The sequence below is a fragment of the Arachis duranensis genome, chromosome 1 (genome assembly GCF_000817695.3).
Source record: "Arachis duranensis cultivar V14167 chromosome 1, aradu.V14167.gnm2.J7QH, whole genome shotgun sequence".
In the NCBI taxonomy this organism is placed as follows: domain Eukaryota; kingdom Viridiplantae; phylum Streptophyta; class Magnoliopsida; order Fabales; family Fabaceae; genus Arachis; species Arachis duranensis.
This window is the reverse complement of record NC_029772.3, coordinates 105,156,368-105,176,343: the sequence shown is the minus strand read 5'-3', so window position 1 is coordinate 105,176,343 and position 19,976 is coordinate 105,156,368. Positions and strand designations below refer to the sequence as shown.

Genomic DNA, 19,976 nt, shown 5'->3' with positions numbered 1-19,976 from the left:
AATGAGATTGGATTCCATACCCCAGTTAAGGTTAGTATTGCCTCATGTAATAAACAAAAGAAGGAAACATATATCCATACATTTATATGTTCTTTCTTAGTGGAGAAGCATTGTGTGCACCCTAAATTGGATCGAAAATCCTTTGGCTTTATATTTTTTGTTTGCATTGTACACTGCATTCCTTTGGCTTTATCTGAACCCCGGGGGTTTGTAAAATACTTTAAAATGATGTAAATATATTTTTAAAATTTAAAAAGTATCCTGGTTTAATATTTTAATATTATTTTAAGTAAATATTAACCTATTTTTAATATATATTTTATATTTTAATATATTTTAAAAATTAACTTATTTTTAATAAAAAATAAAAATATTATTCTGTAGTAGTGCAGTGTACATTAGTAGTAAGTAGTACCTGATATAACAAGGTTACGTTCACGCGGAGACACTGAAACACTTTGCATTCAACAGAAAACAACAATGTTCAACCCAGCTAGCTTCTGGACACAGGCTAACGCTCTTCTCCGCAAGAACTTAACTTACCAGGTTACCTACCTTCCAATTCCAACCATCTCATCTTCTTCTTTTTCTTGCTTCGTTAATTCTTCCTCACTTTCTTACAGAAACGCGATGTCAAGACCAACGTGAGGCTGGTGCTGTTCCCGGTGATCCTCGTCGTACTGCTCTACGCGCTCCAAACGGCGGTCGACATCGTGCAGAGCGCGTCGCTTCAAGACGAGAAGAAGACGAAGGCCGCCGCCTGCAAAGGCTGCGTCTGCGTTCACGACATCGGGCGCCATGCCAAGTGCCCGGACTCAGAGAAGGTGTGTGGGCCCCGATTCTTGGGCCCCGAGGATGCCAACACGTGTCCCGTACCCTACCCGCCGGAGTGGCCTCCCCTTTTGCAACTTGAAGTCGGCGACGGACTCTTCAGCAATGATGCCGCCCGCAATGTCACCATGCTCTTCACTGGCACTGACCAATTTTTTGGAGAAAGTAAGTTTTTTTTTTTATGGTCAATTCTTTGGTGGCTTCTATTTTGGTGTCGAAATTCTAAAATTTATATTTTAAAGTAAATATTAAATATTTAAAAATTATTTATTTTTATATTTTTTAAATTCATATCAATTTTTAATTTTTTTAATAAATTAGACACTAAATTTTAGTCACTGTAATAAACTAATAATTAATATTTTTTATATGTTCTAAAAGTTTATTTTATTGTTAAAACTTTTATATTAACCATCTTTTTTGATAGTTTGAGTCCATGGAGAGTTAAATCAAAGGGTGAGGTGCACGAAATCAGTGCATTGGGTTTGAATTTCACCGACTTATGAAAAAATTTTACAGTTATAAGTTAGTTATTTAGAAGAGACACACAAATAATTTTGTCTAAAATTTGTTTTTCTTGACTGAAAAAAATGGCATTTCATATGTTCTTATAATTTTGTTGAAAAATATTAGTTTTTAGTTTTTAAGAGGAATCTTTAAGAGAAATCTTTTTTTTTTTTTGGTTCAATCAGATAGAAAATTAAATTTAATTTATGGAATCACTTTTATTTTTTTTCATAGTATAAAATTATATATTTTGCACATGCAATCTTATGTAAATTCAAGTTTAAGTTTAAGTCGTTGGTTTTGTATTTATCAGGAATTCAGTTATCACAAAAGTTAAGCTTTTAGATGAAGCACGAGTGTATGATGAATAATTCTAAAAGAATGCCATGCAGAAAAGTATAGACGTCACCTGAAATGGAGTGATATGTTGTGGAAACTACATTTTGAGAAAAATGTAGTTGATTAACCTTTTTTATTTTGTTTATTTTCTCTTTCAAATTTATTTGTGCAGGTTTATTTGGAACTATGTTCCCAACTGAGTTGAGTATAAATGAGTCTGATATCATGGCTAGTTTGGCATCAGTTGTTCTGGTGAGTCAATATTATTTACTGCTTCTTCCGTTTGTCTTCTGTTTCAAAACCTGTTGTTGGTGTAACCATCAGAAACTGTGCAGGGAACTGAATTTGGGTTGGATTTAACCGTTTTTGTGGACCCTGCGTTAAGTATTAACTCTCGTATCCTTTATCGTCTACAACAAGATCAGTGTAAGGTGAACTCTAGTTTCTCCTTTAACTTCAACGAGGGAGACTCCAAAATGATCCCAGGTATTGAACTACAGAACATGACATGTTTCTTGTGATAATGACATTATTTGAGCATGTTGCATTGAAAACTTTGATAAACACTCTCTTTTCTGACTCTGTTAGATATGCATGGCTTGAATCAGATGCCTTGAGCTTTTATCACTAATTAAAAGTTTAATTTCTTTAGATGTTAAGGTGAATTGTACTCAGGCTTCTACCTTATGGCGCAAGAGTTTTTCTGATATATGGGATGAGCTTCAACTTGAAGATCGTGATGATGATAAGATAGGTTATTACAAGTTACACAAGAATCCTATTAGTGGAGGTACTTAGTATACCATTATGTTTAAATTTATTTAATCTGTGGAAAACAATACTAATTTAATGTTGTTTTTGCAGCTTTTGACTTTCTAAATTCGAATAAGAATATTTTTAATGTTAGCTTTTTAATTTACAAACATGACAATAGAGATAAGATCAACATGAACCGCACTCCTCGTTCTGTAAATATGGTATGTGTCTAAATCTTGTTATTGCTTGTCTCTAATTGTTTTCTTTGGACATCATATCCCGTTTTCTAATAATAATGTATCTGACATAATGAAGCAGAAAAATCTTTCCAACATTTTGTTTTATCACGCAAAGTAAACTTTAGAGTCCAAACACGTACTTCATTTATTGGTACTCTAGTAGATTTGAACAACAGAAACTTGCTTTAGTCATTACCATTTGAAAACTAACTGCATCAGTAAATTTTACAAAGTTGGTATAGAAATAGCAATTCCTCTATACATATATTATTAGCAATTTTGTGTTGGTAACATATTTCAATAGGGACTGACTTCTAGTATATCTATTATGCATGCATGCAGATATCAAATGCCTTCTTGAAGTTTTTGCTGGGAAATGGTACCAAGATGTTATTTGACTTTATAGGGGAAATGCCAAAACCTGCATCCTCAGACACAACAATGATTGATATAACTTCTCTCCTGGGTGGTTTGTTCTATACATGGGTCATCCTTCAACTGTTTCCTGTAAGAGCAGAAATATCTGAACAAATTGATCAACTATGAATATATATGAACAGTAGTTAACAGAAATGAGTGAGCTGTGTTGCCATTATGTTGAAAAACTGTTTTTCTTTTAACTAGTTTTGATTTCTTGAAATATGCCTCACATTCCTACTTGTCCCTATGTTGTGTTTTTTTGTGTATAGCCATGTTAGCCTTCTTCTTTTTAATGTTTCTTGCACACTGAACAATATATAATGTGAACACAATAGAATTTATTTTGCTGTATATTTAGCTGTTCAACAGGAATAAACTTTTTTTTCTCTAAAATTTTTTATGCAGGTTATTCTGATATCGTTGGTGTATGAGAAGCAGCACAAAATAAGAATGATGATGAAAATGCATGGTCTTGGAGATGGACCATACTGGTTGATTTCCTATGCTTATTTTCTTGCCATTTCCATGGCCTACATGCTGTGCTTTGTGTTAATGGGTTCATTCTTTGGTATGAATACAACCATTTGAACTGTATAGCATTGTTGGTGTTTTCCAATTCTCTTTAATACTGACGATATTTAATTTTCCTTTTCAGGATTCCATTTCTTCAGAGAGAATAACTATGGAATCCAGTTCGTGTTTTATTTTATCTATGTAAACTTACAAATTGCCTCCGCGTTTCTGGTGGCTGCCCTGTTTTCGAATGTTAAGCCTGCTACAGGTTTGATCAAATTCGTTTCTGAGATTGTACAGTCTATAATTATTTATACACGCTCTCAAAATTTAATTTCTTTTATTCATATCTGATTGATGGCCTGTGTTTTTCATAATTGCAGTTACAGCATATATAGTTGTCTTTGGAACTGGACTGGTAGCTGCCTTTCTTTTCCCAGATTTGCTGAAGAATGATCTATTTCCAAGTAAGTTAAATGGCTGAAAATCAGGATATTGTAGTAAAGAATCTTTCTTTGAGTGGCAAATTGAGATGCTGTGGCTAATTTATCTTTGACGTTGATAAACATGGTTGATTAATAACAACAATAACAATTCATTAGAGTTACTGGCTTACCTTTCTTTTCTTATGAATAAATCTTACTAATGGTGGAAAATGTTGTTCAATGGTTAGACTTAGATACCCTGCTTTGGATCTAATCCTGTGGGAACAAGGAAATTTTGGTTTCCCAAGATAGATATTCTTCTCCACTTTTGTCATGTTGTTAGCTCATTAATAATGTGATTTTCCAACGAATTGTAAATATGGATGAAAAGTATAAGCTATAGGCTTATAGTTTGTAATAAGTATGAAATTATTAAGTGGCTTTTTGATCTCAGCAATCCATTATCACTTTGTTTCACAAAAAAGTGGGATCTTCTACCATGATTACTCACTTGAGATTTATGAATCATCTATGGGAACCACTGGGGGAGTGTTGGTTAATGAGAGCACCCTTTTAATGAGCATAAGTGAGATAATTGGATATAAAGATAGAATTGCAGAGAAGAATATGCATATAGAAGAGAGAAATCAGAGGGGGAATGTCATCTCACATTTTGCAAAATTCCTCTTGCAGTTCATAGTATTCCTATTTATGCTCTTCTTTCCTATAACTAACAACTCTACTAATTGAGTTTTTCGGCCTATTATACATGTTGCAAAGTTAAAGTTGCATGGTTAAATTGAATGAAAATGTACCACTAACAAGTGAAGAAGTTATTTCATTCTCATATTAACCTACTATCCTGTGGTATTTCTCCAGAAAAATGGATCATTGTTTTCGAGTTTTATCCTGGGTTTGCTTTATTTCGCGGGCTAAATGAGTTTGCGGAATATGTCAGTGTTGGAAATAGTTCAGGGACCCTTGGCATGAGGTGGCAGGATCTGAATGATAGCACAAATGGCATGAAACAGATCTTAATCATCATGTCAATTGAGTGGATAGTTTTTCTTTTTGTTGCTTACTACCTTGATCAAGTTTCCTCATCAGCAAGTGGGAGAAGTCCATTTTTTTTCTTGAAAGGATTCCAGAAGAAGACACCTTTGTCTTCCCAAAACGACAATATGCCAATGCAGGGGTCAAGAGCCTTGGCTCAGATGGATAAACCTGATGTAATCCAACAGGTGAATTCTTACTTGCTTCCATTAAATTTCATGTTGATCTACCGGTAAATGTGAACTTCATTTTCATATTGTTTTCTCTCTTTCTTTAACAAAATTCTGAAAACAGAATACGCTGAAGATAAAACAGAAATAAAAACGAAAACCAAATCTACTCTAAGGAGTTGTGTTACATGCATACTGCATCTTCATGCTTTCTTTTATTTTTTCTCTCCAGAGGGAGAAAGTGGAGGAGCTGCTACTTGAACCGGCCGGCAATCACAGAATAGTTTGCAACGAGCTGAGAAAAGTCTATCAGGGAAGGGACGGAAACCCGGATAAAGTAGCAGTGAGAGGGTTGTTCCTTGCTGTTCCTCAAGGGGAATGCTTTGGCATGCTTGGTCCCAATGGTGCTGGAAAGACTTCTTTTATTAGTATGGTTAGTTATTTGTACTCTCAATTGCATTTCTTTCCACTACTCACAAAAAATTAATACAAATATTTCTACTATGATTCCATGATGCATTGTTTCTTTCTTTTTGGCAATTCAGAAATCTAATCAACTTATATTTGTATATGTTTATAGATGATTGGTCTGACAAAGCCAACCTCTGGTACTGCATTTGTTCAAGGCATGGACATAAGAACTGATATGAATGGACTATACACAAGCATGGGTGTATGCCCCCAACATAAGTAATAGAATTCCTCCAACTTTATTTATTTATTTACTATCTAACTCTTTTTTTCTTTTTTCTTTTTTTTTTAATATACAAATTTTCTTGTTATATTTAGCTTGCTGTGGGAAAGGTTGACAGGAAGAGAGCACCTACTTTTCTATGGCAGACTTAAAAACCTCAAAGGTTCAGCCTTAACACAGGTAAGTTGACTTGACAGAAAATATTAAGACTTTAGACACCATTATCTTCTTTTCTTTTTTTTTTTTTTTTACTATTTAAAAAAATAATATATCAATTCAGAGACTGAATATTATCACCGATTAAGGATCTCCACTATTAAAGAGATATATATTAATAAAAAATGATGAAAGGAAAAAGAGTCCAACATTACAAATGAAAATACTTGGCAGCATTAAGATTAAAAAAAGTGAATATTGTATATGACATAATACTCTTTTAGTTCAACAAAAAGTTAATGTGTTGTGCATGTTTGTGAACTAATATTTATGGCTTGATTTTTGGTTGAGTTTGGAGCTAGAGAAGGCAAAAATTGTGCAGTATAGATGCAATTTGAACAATAGTAGCATTAGCATTTATTTGGAATGCATGAGTATTGAGTACTATTTTTGCTGCAGGCAGTAGAAGAATCTTTGAAGAGTTTAAACCTTTTCAATGGAGGAGTTGCTGATAAACAAGCTGGAAAATACAGTGGAGGGATGAAGAGGAGGCTTAGCGTTGCAATTTCTTTGATTGGGAATCCCAATGTATGTTCTTTTAATCAAAGTTTAATCCTACAGAATCATTTAAGTGTGTTAGCTTTTTGTGACGCTTTAAATTTTTAGGAAAAATACTTTATAATATTTATGATCAGGGTCTATCAGACTAAAAAATTTATAACGTAATTCCTTTTCTTTATAAGGTTGTTTATATGGATGAGCCAAGCACCGGATTGGACCCTGCATCAAGAAAACGCTTATGGGATGTTATTAAGACTGCCAAAAAGGATCGTGCAATTATTCTTACTAGTGTGTCTGGCGCTCTCTGATTTCCATCATCTATGTTTTTTCCTTCTTGTATATTTTATTGATATATACTAATCTTGCTTTATATCATTGTTTCAGCTCATTCCATGGAAGAGGCAGAGGCCTTGTGTGATCGATTAGGAATCTTTGTTGATGGTAGCTTGCAGTGCATAGGAAATTCAAAGGAGGTAAAGCTAAAATTGCTCAATAACTTCTGAATGATTCTTCACACTTGCTTGCATTATTCTTGTTTCAATCACTATAAAAAATTATTGGAATAGCAACCAACTAGAATGGCTTTCGTGGTGGTTGCTAAATCGGTAGCGAAATTAGAAATTAGCAACCTATTTAGTGACCAATCTTGTTTTGGTAATAACAAAACCCGATCAGTCGCTATTCCAGATATTTCTTGAACTGGATTTGAGTTCTTTTATAATGGTAGCTGCATCTGTTGGTTTATCATTTATATAGTTGAAAGCAAGATATGGAGGAACTTATGTGTTGACAATGACAACACCTTGGGAGCATGAAAAGGAAGTGGAGAACATGGTACGGCTGCTATGTCCTAATGCTAACAAGATATACCATATTTCTGGGACTCAGAAGTTTGAGCTGCCTAAAGGGGAGGTTAGAATAGCTGATGTATTTGGAGCTGTTGATTTTGCAAAGAGAAACTTCACTGTTTCTGCATGGGGTTTAACTGACACCACAATGGAAGATGTCTTCATTAAGGTTGCTCGTGGCGACCCCCATTCTCAAAACCTGTCATAATATATAATTGTCATACATGTTTATGGCATATCAGTATATGGATGTTAAAACTTTAATCTTGTTAGTTCCGATGGGATTTAAATTAGAAAACTTTGACATATATGTAAACTTTACGCTAAAATATACTTTTGGTAATTGCTACGATTCTTTTATAAACAGTGTCTAATTTTTTAAATAGATAACTAGTTAATATTTAAGAAATTATAAATATTTAGTTTTTATTTTAAAAAATAATTTAGACAATTTAAATACCAAAATAGAAAACATCATAAAATTTACCTATATTTTTTTACTCTAATGGTATCGGAAAAGTTTTAAAAGTATTCTAATATTTAATTTGTTTTAATTTTTAATATTTTTAATATTTATTTAGAGTAAACACTCAACCCGATCCCTGTCCATATTAAATTAGGACAACGTGATCCTTCACCAAAAAAGTAACCCACGCCAGTCCCTGTCTATGCATAAAATAACTCATCGTGCCCTCTCCCATGTATTCCGTCCATGGACAGGGACCGGCTTGGGTTACTTTTTTGGTGAATGATCGCATTGTCCTAATTTAAAATGGACAAGGACTGGGTTAGGTGTTTACTAAAAAAAATATTAAAATTAGTAGTATCAAAAAATATTACAAATTTTTTATTTTTTATTAAGATATAATAAGTTAAAAATATGACACTTCTATATGTTGAATAATTTTAACACTTCTTGATATTCATCCGATGCAGTAAATCAGTAAAAGTGTTCGCACGTCATAATTGATATAACATGGAAAAAATATGTATTAAAATATTGAATCATTTGTTATATTGACACATTGTGTAATAAATACAAATAATACAACATAAGTGTTAAAGATATAAAAGATAAGAGAAGATTAACGAAAAAGAATGACATAAAAATAAAAAATTTGATAATACACAATAAAATTAGTGAATATTACCTTGGTCATAAGATGTTTCACATTGGTTATGTGAAAAGATTTTAGTAAAAGGAATTGGTAAAATATCTATTATACCCTTAGTAATGAACTAGTTATATTCAAAATTTCCTATTAACTTCTTTATTTTTCCACTGACGAGCAGCCACGAAGCAAAGTTAGGTTCTATACTTTTCAAAGAAAACAAAATCTGATATAAGAGAATAATAAATTTGTCAATAATAAAAAAATTAATTTTTTCATAACAAAAAAGTTTTTTTTTATGAATATTAAACTTATTTTTATATGGTGATTAATTTTTTGTGTTAAGGTAATATAATTGTATAAAATAAGTTTTATATCTACATTATTAAAATCTTTTAACTTTTTGAATTTATTGAAAAATTAATATATTTAGGTGAATTTTTTCTAATATATTAATTTTAATAAATTGAATAAGAATTAATTTAAAAATGAAAGAATATCATGGCTTAATTTTTTTTATAAAAAAAATTTGGATATTTTTGTTGAAAATTAGCCTTTTATTGAAAAAAATTTGGATATTGCTGTAGGTGGAATAGGTCTAATATATAAGGTGGATCATAAGTCATAACTAAAACACAAAATACGTGTTGAACACTATATGTGCGCTATGCTTGGACGAATCTTTGACGACGCTGTAGTAACATCCCTTGCGTATCCAATTGTCAAATATCAATATTAGACAAAATACCACTTTTATTTCTATACTTGCTAAAAATAATTTCTAAAATATCAACTGTAGTCAAGTAGTCTTTATATAATTTTTTATAATATTAAATTTGCAATTTTTTAACACTACTAATTTTAATATTTTTTTTAGTAAACACCCAATCCGGTCCCTGTCCATTTTAAATTAGGACAACGTGATTCCTTACAAAAAAAGTAACCCAAGCCGGTCCCTGTCCATGGACGGAAATACATGGGAGGGGGCGCAATGAGTTATTTTATGCATAGACAGGGACCGGCGTGTGTTACTTTTTTGGTGAAGGATCGCGTTGTCCTAATTTGATACGGACAGAGACCGGATTGGGTGTTTACTCATTTTTTTTACTCTAATGATATCGAAAAAGTTTTAAAAGTATTCTAATATTTAATTTGTTTTAATTTTAATATTTAAGTTTGAGTTTTATTCTAATAGTTAATTTTTTAAAAATTAATATTTCATCAACAATTTTGTTAGTTTTAAATTCCATAATTGATTTGTCCATAATTTCATTCACATAAATATCTCTCAACAATAATTAATCACTAAAGAACATGAAATTGCTCTCGTAGAATTGTCGGAATTTGGGAAGACCCTTGACAATCTACAATTTTAAAGAGATTTGTAAAAATTACTTTTTCGAAGTTGGTTTTATCTGTGAAACAAAAAATTAATCTCGACAAGTTGAAGAAAAATTAAGATCTTGTAGTTTCAAGGAATGGTTTATTGTAGATCCGGATGGATTATCTAAAAATTTGGCAATGACATAGAGGGATGATTGAAGTGTCTAGATTTTACAGCATGGTAGATTCTTTATTGCAGCATCAGTTTTAACAGCTAGTTCTAATGATTCATATAGTGTTTTAGGTGTTTATCTCAATTCAAATGATCAATATAGAATGACTCATGTTGCTAAATTAACTACAGGAGATGTTCGAGACTAGTCTTGAGATGAGGTCTGCAGACTTGTGCCTCGACGGTGGAAAGAATGTAGGATAGATGGTCTTTATTCCTCGGACTTTGCTTTCCTTCATTTTTTTAGCATTTTTGAGGGGTAGAACTTGATATTTTCTTTTCGTTTGTTATTCTGGGTAATATATATATATATAAGCATGTCAAGTTTGTATGAACTAACCTGAGGTATATATGTGTATAAAAGTTTTCGGTAATCTTGTTCCTATTTGACTTTATTGTTAGATTGGTATTTAATTTGAGGATGTGTTTGGTTGTTGCTAATGGTTTACTAAGAAAAGCATATGATAAAAATAAGCTAATATACGCAATTTTGTTAGTACAAAAGGCTCATATGTAGCAAATACCATTGAGTTTAGAGTTTTATAGGATTTCTGTGAAGTAACACCTGACGACTGGCAGTGATCCAGACCTGCCAGAAATCGGGTCGTTACATTTATAGTCATCCAGAATAAAATTGAGTCTAAAACAAACTACAATTATCCCAAAAGACAAATATCCAAATAACAGAGATCATCAGCTAGAGACATCCTCAAGCATCCGAACCATCCTCCTTAGAAACAAGTGGTTCCTCTTGGTTAGTGGCCATTGTTTCATCCTCCTTAAAAACAAGTCCTTATGAAGTATGTTGACAACCACTCTGTCTCTTGACTTTCTGAGGTTATTCTCATGTTTGACTGTCAGTTTCATCTCTTGTTTGCTTGTAGAGATTAGATGGTTGGATAGGTTCACAAATTCTTGCAGAACATCCTTCACAACTCCAAAAAGGAGTGATTTGTGACCAGTTGAGGCTGAGGTTCTTGAGGTAGAGAGAGGATGAGTGTCATCGAGTTCATCATCATCATCATCATCATAAAAAACTACCCTTTCAGCTCTTGTAGGCCCCTTTCTTGTGCTGTTTCGCTGAACCATCTCCTTTTAGATATGAGTGTTTATTTTCATATGATTTATTTGACAGGTCAACACCAAATTTTTTAAATATTCAAGTAAAAAAATGTCATAAGGAAGAGCCACATTTTTTGTCACTCCTTCTGCAGTCAAACATATGCCTCACCATTAAATATGCAAAAGAGATTTCAGTTTTAGTGATAATAGCATATAAAACTAATGTATCACATAAAGACACCCTCTGATATGAGCCGCTTTGAGGTAAAATAATGTAGTTCACTATACGATACAATTACGCATGAAGAGGGCCGAGGGCTTTGTGAGTAGGAAGGCCATCAATCAAAGAAATATTCTCACACACATACATGAACCAGAGCATCTTTATATGAAATACCCAATCCCTCATCCCACTTACCCGCAGTATAAGCGCAAACACTAACATCAGAGTATTCTAAGGAGTCACTAATGAATTCACTATTCAAGACAATTTCACGACCTTTAATATACGAGTAAATACTTCCCTCATGGTAGGTTAGATTTGTATAAAACTCTCGAACTAAAATTGGGTAAACAAGATTTTTAATTTTGAAAAATTGATTCCACTCCAAAAATTCCAGATTTTCAAAAAATGTAAAACCTTTTTTTTCAAATTTGGTAAATCAGCCAAAAAAGTGGGGCATATGGAACAATGAACAACAACACCTTCATAAAAGTCATGGTTCATGGCTGAGCGAAAACGGTGAGGGTTGTAGTTGGAGTGGGAGGTCATAAACTGAGATTTTTGTTCAAAATGATCAATAATGTGTGGCTCCTTAACCGATTTAAGAGGGATACGAGGATTACCTCTTTTTGGACACTGAGGGACTGACCTAGACTTAAGTCTCGAGGGTTCAGGAGCGGGTTCCTCTGCAGCAGGACGCTTCCCCTTCGGTTGAGAAGGAGCATCGAGTGAAGCCATTAGGTTGGACGATAAGAGGTAAGGAGAGAGGAAAAGAGAAAGAGAAAAAGAGGAAAAGATAGAGAGAAAGAGAGAGAGAAGGAAGGGGGAGAAAGAGGGAGAGGGGAGAGAAAGAGGAGAAAAAGAAAAGAGAGAGGGGGAGAGAGAAAGGAGAGAGAGAGAGAAGGGGGAATTTAATTTGGTTTTAGTTTTGGTTAATTGGTTAAAAATTGGTTTTTTTAATTTGGTTTTGGTTAACCAATTCTAAAAAATATGGATATGGTTTTTAAAATTATTTTATTAAATTGGTTAACCAAAATGTGGTTATGGTTTTTTAACCGGTTAACCACATTTTAGTTTTTTTTTATGAACACCCCTAGTGGGATCTATGGAACTGGTATTCCCAGATATTTCGCCAGTTTTAAGAGATAAAACGGACTTGTAGAATCTTCTGTAGTAGCAGGTACAGTATCAGGTTGCCCATAATTTTTTTTCTTGACTTTGGTATTCATTAGCATTATTCTCCACCTGATTTCCTGCATCACATTTTTCCAAAACACTTTGAACCATGTTATTATCACAAAAAGTAATGTGTATGGACTCCTCAATAACTCTAGCATCTTGATGGTAAACTTTATAAATTTTGCAAATTGTGGAATAACCAACAAACAAACACTCATATGCTTTTGGATCAAATTTTTTCAAATTATCTTTGTTATTTTAAACAAAACACATGTATCCAAAAATATAAAGATAATTCAGATTTTGTGGGTGTCCTTTCCAAAGCTCATAAGGATTTTTCTTTAAAAACTTTCTAATGATAGTTCTGTTTAAAATGTAGCAAGCGGTATTAACAGTTTCAACCCAAAAGAATTTTGGAACATCACTTTCACATAGCATAGCTCTTGCCGTTTCTTGTATGTCCCTATTTCTTCTTTTCACAACACCATTTTGTTGTGGTATTCTTGGGCAAGAGAAATTTTGTGATATTCTAAATTCCTCACAAAATGATTCAAAAGATTGATTTTCAAATTCTTTATCATGATCACTTCTAATAGAAACAATCTTTAAATCTTTTTCATTTTGAATCCTCTTGCTAAAAACTTTAAATGCCGCAAAGGCATAATTTTTATGAGCAAGGAAAAAAATCCAACCAAATCTTGTGTAGTCATCCATAATCACCAAACCACAATGCTTACCACCTAAGTTTTAAGTTCTTGTTGAACCAAATAGATCAATATGTAGTATTTCAAGTGGTCTTTTAGTAGAAATGTCTTCCGTTAATTTAAAAGAACTTTTCGTTTATTTTTCCATTTGACATGCATCACAAGTGATATCTTTGTCAAATTTTATCGAAGAAAGACCTCTTACAAAACCCTTTTTAACAAGTTTGTTGATTTGAAACATGCTTGCATGGCCTAATCTTTTGTGCCATAGCCACTTTTCAAATTCTTTAGAATGGAAACAAGCTACATTTTGATTATTTATTTCATTAAAAGTGAGGTCATACACATTATCACAATGATTTGCAACAAACAATATCTCATTAGACTTTTCACTCACTACACGGTATTCTAATCTTTTGAATATCACCAAGTAACCCAAATTACACAATTGACTAATACTCAAAAGATTATGCCTTAATCCATCAACCAAAAAGACATCATCAATAAAGGTAAACTGATTTTTATCTACTTTTTCAATAGCTATGATTTTACTTTTACCATCATCTCCAAAATCCTCCATCATACTTTTTGAGTTTGATGAAGAATGTTGACCTTCCCGTCGTGTGCCTAGAGCATCCGCTATCCAAGTACCACATATCTTTTTTCTTCTTGGATGCTAGGCAAATCTGCATACACTCTTAAGTAACCTTAGGTATTCAAATTAATTTGGATTCTTTAAAGTTAATCCATCTTGATTTTCTAAGTGCATTAAAATCACAAATAACATTGTGAATTTGGTTTCTTACTCTTCTTTTGTTAATAAAGCATTGGGAGTAAGAATGACCAGGTTTCTTACGATTAAAACATGAATTTTGTCTCCATGTTGCTGAAATTGATTGGAGCTTTGATGTTGATAATGATTAAGAAGGTGAAATTTTCTGGTTCTTGAAAAAGGTGCATTTCTTTTGATAAATTCATTTTTATGTTAACACCCCTTTTTTCAAAATATCTCAAAGTAGAATTATTGAAAGCATATGGGCTTCTTGAATAAGAGGCTCTTTTGTAAGAGTGTGGTTGTTTAAAAACAACCTCATTATTTGAGAAGCGCCCCTGACCAAAATTGTTTGGAACCGATTTGGTTGTAGAGGATGATGCATTTTTATCAAAATATGGCTGTTCAAAAGAGGCACCATTGTTGGAAAAATATCTAAGACCAGATTTCTCAAAAGAGGTTTTTGTTTTTGAAGAAGAGGCCATGATTTTAGCAATTGGTTTTTCAAAAAATGCATCTTCTTTTGTCACATAGCCCAAACCTAATTTTTCAAACAATAGTTTTTGACTTGCAAGTAATTTGTCCAAATTACTTGAACTATGAGCAAACTTTGCTAAGTCACTATTTAACCTTTTAATCATTTCATTTAATCTTTCATTTTTAGCAACAAGTTCTTGTGAAGGATCAATAATGTGCTTTCCTTTTAATTTTTTAATTTCATATTTTCGAAAATTAATTTTCTTCAAGGAGATCGATAGCACATTCAATCTCCTTCACTTTTTCTTTCAAGGAATCATTTTTAATTTTGCATTTATTATACTTATTTAGCAGTTTCTCAGAGTGGTGGGTGAGATCATCAACAATAACATGTAAATCATCCATGGATTGGTCATGGTAATTTACCTCATCCAATTGATCTTCACCAACCATGAAGCAGACTTGAGCTTCGTATTCGGAGTCATCTTCCTCATCTGAATCGTTCTTAAGATCCTCCCAAGAGACCATGAGCACTCTCTTCTTTTCTTTCTTCCCTTTTTCTTTCTTCTTAAGCTTTGGGCAATTGTATTTAAAATTTCCAGCTTCCTTACAGTTGTGGCATATCACTTTGCTCAAATCCTTCTTGTATTCTTTTGAGCTCGAGTCCTTGTACCTGACTTTATTCCTCATTAGAATCTTTAGCCTCCTAGCAAAAAACACAAGTTCGTCATCTGGAAAACTATCACTAGACTCACTCTCATGGTTCTAGTTTTGATTTTAGGGCTATTCCCTTTTTTCTTTGAGTCTTGGCTTGTGTGTGTGGTTTCATAAGCATGAAGTTTTTGTTTCCCTTTTTCCATCATACGATTCCTTTTTTATAGGACTCAGGTTGTTACTCTCGGCTAGGACAGTGACTTTTGTTTTCCATTCTTTTGTGAGGCTTCTAAAGACTTTTTTCACTAGAATTTGTTCAGTGTGTATTAAGCCTATAGCATCAAGGCTGTTGATGATGATTGAGAATCTCTCAAACATCTCATCAATGCTTTCTCCATCCTTCATGGTAAACATCTCATACTCTTTTTGCAGCATATCAATCCTTATTTCTTTGACTTGTTTGGTGCCTTCGTGTGTGAACTGGAGTTTCTCCCAGATTTCTTTGGTAGTCTTGCATCTCGACACCTTTTGATACTCCTCGAAGATGATAGCATAATGCAGCCGGTTTATAGCTTTAGCAATCAGTTCCACCTTTTTTTTGTCATCATCAATCTATTCGACTTCCTCCTTTGGAGTCACCACTCCATCAGCACTAGTCTTTGTTGGGATTTTGGGACCATTCACCACTATCTTTCATATGTTGTAGTCTATTGATTGAATGAAGATCCCCATCCTCTCTTTTCAGTAAGCATAGTTCTTTCCGTTGAAGAAAGGAGGCCTATTGTTTGATTGACCCTGTGTTAGTGTGTAAGCCACAGTAGTTGAGTCCAAGTTGTTCACCATTGGACCTTTGCTCCAAGCTGTTAAGCTTGATTCTTGAGGCCTTGACTCTTGATATCAATTGAAGATTCCAGAAGGCTTAGAGAAAGGGGGTTGAATCTAGGGCGCTTTTTAACTTTGAATAATTAAGCCTTAAACACAGAACTTTAAACTTGATTTTTGTTTGGTTTGCGCAGTAGATAATTCAGGAGACAATTCCATTTTGTCTCATAAAAAACAGAAAACAAAACTAAAGTAGAGAGGAAGAAGATGACACAGCCATATATCCTGGTTCAGTTTCCTTGTGCAATGCAATTTACATCCAGTCTCCACCACAACGTTGGTGAAATTTTCATTATGATCCAAGTATTACATACACTAATTCCCTACGACTCAACGTAATTCTATCTGGGCACACAAACTTCAACATGAACTTGACTTGGTTATGCTAATACCTAGACTTACCACACTAAGTGCTTATCCAACTTAGCAAGGATACCTCTCAGGTACATGACACAAGACAGAAAATACAACAACAAAAAATCTGAAATCACTCTTGACTTTTCTCTTGAGTGTATTTCTCAGTCTTTCTCACTCTATGGCTTTTTCTCAATGTCCCTCTTTTTTACCTTTTACCTGTAAAAGAAAACTAAAAAAGATATACATTGAAACTAAAATACAAGCATTAAAACATGAAGGAGATGATGAATAACACTATTGACTCTAATGAATTGAACCCAGCATCTAAACTCATCACTTTGTTCTTCATCTTAACAGAGTGCGCCCTTTATTATAGGTGCAATGCTTCCAAAACTTCAAACTCAGTAGTGAGGATTCACTCTTTACTCTCTTTCTCTCAGATTCTCTCTCCTTGTTCACTACTCATATTCAGTTTTTCTTTTGTACCTTGCTTTAAGCCAAGATTAGGGTTTCTCCCAAGTCAACTTCTTGGACCTTGAGCTTTCAAAATTTATCCCTTCTCTTTCTTCCTTTAACCCCTAAATTAGGGATTTTAAATCTGATTCATTTGTTTGATCAAGGGCAACAGAGCAGCAGAAATAAGCTTGCTCAGTGATAATCCCAAATCCACACCCTTGATAGTATGCTTTAGCCCCAAATAACAATCTGAGCTTTTGATTTATAGCAGTGAAGATCAACCACCATCTTCTTCAACTTTTTCAAAAATGGCATTGCAGAGAGTAGGAGAAGAAGTGAAGAAATCAATTTGCATGCAAATAGAAATAAATCACCTTTAACCTCTGACTTAGCTTAACATGCCTTTGATTAGTATGATTGGACATTGCTTTTTTTCGATTGACTTTTCCTTTCTTTCTTCTTTGGTGAGTGAACTCGAAGATGAAGCTTTCTCTCTCTCTTTCTGTTGTGTTTGTCTGAAGTGAGGATCTGAAGTTTTGCCTAAATTTTTTTTTTGTCAAGAAGCTTTGCCTAGGTTTGCTTCTGTATTACTCGGTTAGGATTGGGTTTGGGAAGTTGATCGATTTTCCTTCATCACCTTTGAGCACATTCGATTCATTGGTTTGGGCTGCTGCACAATTATTTGGGCCTGCATCACTAACTAAAACAATCAAACCCAATTGGGTGTTTAACTCAATAACTTAATGTTTATCATCATCATTAAATTAATTTTGTTCTCAACTTAATATTTTATATTACAAAATTTGTCAATGTTAAATTATTATAGAAAAATTGTATAATTAAAACTAAAATCTTAAAAATATTTTATAAAAACACTTATATTTAAACGACATGTGAAAAAATAGAATTAAAATTAGTTTATCCAAAAATATTGAAAATTTTGAATTAAAAAAAATGGTGAATGACTAATTTGGTGGACGGCATTCAATTTTAAAAACTAAAATGAGTTACTTAATGCAAAGTCATGGTCTAATTTGGTGCATCTACAATGATGACCTAGTAGATGACATATGGATGAATAATATTGTGACACGTGACACAAACTGCCACTTGAGTAAAAAATATTGTGACATGTGGCACACCCATTCACATTAACATATCTAGTATCATGAATCAACTCGTCATCATATTATTACATGTGGCTAAATTATGAAGTGACACGTGTCACTAATGATCTATATTATCAAGCTAATCAGCATGCCATTAACAAAAAATGAGTTGATGACTAATGTGGTGTAATTTTACTAATTTCAAGAATATAATTTACAATTAGAATCTCAAAAATAATTTTGATATACAACATTAATTTGAAACACCACTTTAAAATTTAACTCTAATCTATAATAATATAATTGTGATTAATTTTAGTAGAAATTTTTCACTTTAAATATTGAATCATACTTGATAAATTATATTCAACTTTATACTCTTCTTGACTATTAATTTATTTAGTAGATATCACTTATTCACGTTGACAACTTATAATATCATCTTTGAATGTCTTAAATACCCTAAACTTGTTAATAAAATGATAAACTTACCCGTTCTAACTCTTAGCCCTCATCCCACTACTACCAACTACCCCACTGCCCACCTTTTACTGCGCCGCCACATCACCCCACCACACCACCCTCATTCTCAGTTTCTCACTACTGCCATTCCATCCCATCCCTCATCTCACCAATGCACCACAACTCACCATTGCATCTGCCTCCCGAATATACTACTCTGTATCATAATTGTCACCAACATCAACAACATTAACAACTACCACACCACTCTACGGGAATTCCTCATTGTTACCGCTGTATTTTGGAAGTTTATTTATCTGTTTAAATCTTCTGAAATTATTTTTTTAACGGTTTGAATTTTAAACAGTGTTAAGAGGTTAAGAAATTGTGTGAGTTGTAGTTATCAATTAGTTATCAAGAATATTTTTAATAGTGTGAGATTTTATCTAATGATAAAGAATCACTCATTTTTCTTTTGCTGACTAAATACGGACCAAATTTTAATAAATTTACTGATCCCTCAAACTTTTTTTTAAATATTAGTTTAATAGTTTACAAATGAATGATTTTGACACCAAAAATCAAAAGATCAGAGGTAGAATTTGCAAAATCCCCCTCTCTCTCTTACTAACGCAAATTACAGCCAATCATTCACCTACTTAATTTACTAAAAATTTCTGAATATTTGAAATTTAAATTACAATTTAAATTACATAGTATTTAAAATTTTGAAATATTTCTCGTTTATCCAAACAAGTACTATCATCCATATCTTGTTATTTAGGGATAAATACAAATCAGATATACCCAAAATCTCAATTCAATAATCAACACTAAAATTATCGGATCGAATTCAATATTCACAATTTTTAAGTTTGGATTCGATCTGAATTTTGTATAGGATCAGATTTCTGATATATTCACAAAACATATAAATATTTTAAAATAATTTAATTTTATAAAAAATATCAGTAAAATCTCTTTTTTTACTCTTTTAAATATGTTTATTCTTAAAATGTTATTAAACATATTTTTTTAAATAATAAAAATAAAATAATACAATATATATGATAATTATTAGTTGAAATAAAATATAAAAAAGATCGATTCAACCCATAAACACCCGTATTATTATTTAAGTTAAAAAATATTAGAAGTTATTAGAATTTATTTATTTTGTCTATCATTTAATTATTAATTCAATTTTTTTAATTTAAATTTTTTAATCTAAAAAGCTAACAACATATTTTATTTTTATACTTTTAAATATTAATAACTAATTAATAACTAACACAATAAATTTTAATAGTCTGGTCCTAACATCCCTCTTTATGTTATAAGAGGAAATAAATATTCTTCAAATTACATGTGTGTTTTTCATAATAATGAACTTTAGTGTAATAGTTATATTTATAACTTAAAATACGTGTTTAGTAGACTGTAGAGATTAGAAAGAGATA

General features: G+C 32.4%; 1 protein-coding gene across 1 annotated transcript; it reads left to right on the top strand.

Annotated features, from left to right (window-relative positions):
* The first annotated feature begins 414 nt into the window (after positions 1–414).
* Positions 415–7,856, top strand: LOC107467838 (ABC transporter A family member 7-like). The gene is made up of 18 exons (XM_016087051.3): positions 415–546; positions 624–996; positions 1,850–1,929; positions 2,013–2,163; positions 2,330–2,467; positions 2,542–2,654; positions 3,015–3,179; positions 3,498–3,660; positions 3,748–3,873; positions 3,989–4,072; positions 4,910–5,271; positions 5,486–5,686; positions 5,834–5,943; positions 6,043–6,127; positions 6,563–6,691; positions 6,847–6,952; positions 7,049–7,137; positions 7,421–7,856. Exons 1-18 carry the CDS (start codon positions 481–483, stop codon positions 7,718–7,720), a joined length of 2,841 nt encoding a protein of 946 aa, XP_015942537.1. The 5' UTR covers positions 415–480; the 3' UTR covers positions 7,721–7,856.
* The last annotated feature ends 12,120 nt before the right edge of the window (positions 7,857–19,976 follow it).

Coding starts and splice junctions, on each gene's coding strand:
- LOC107467838 (XM_016087051.3), top strand. CDS start 481: ATGTTCAACCCAGCTAGCTTCTGGACACAGGCTAACGCTCTTCTCCGC. Junction 5,272..5,485: donor AACCTGATGTAATCCAACAG/GTGAATTCTTAC, acceptor TTTTCTCTCCAG/AGGGAGAAAGTGGAGGAGCT. Junction 6,692..6,846: donor CTTTGATTGGGAATCCCAAT/GTATGTTCTTTT, acceptor TTTCTTTATAAG/GTTGTTTATATGGATGAGCC.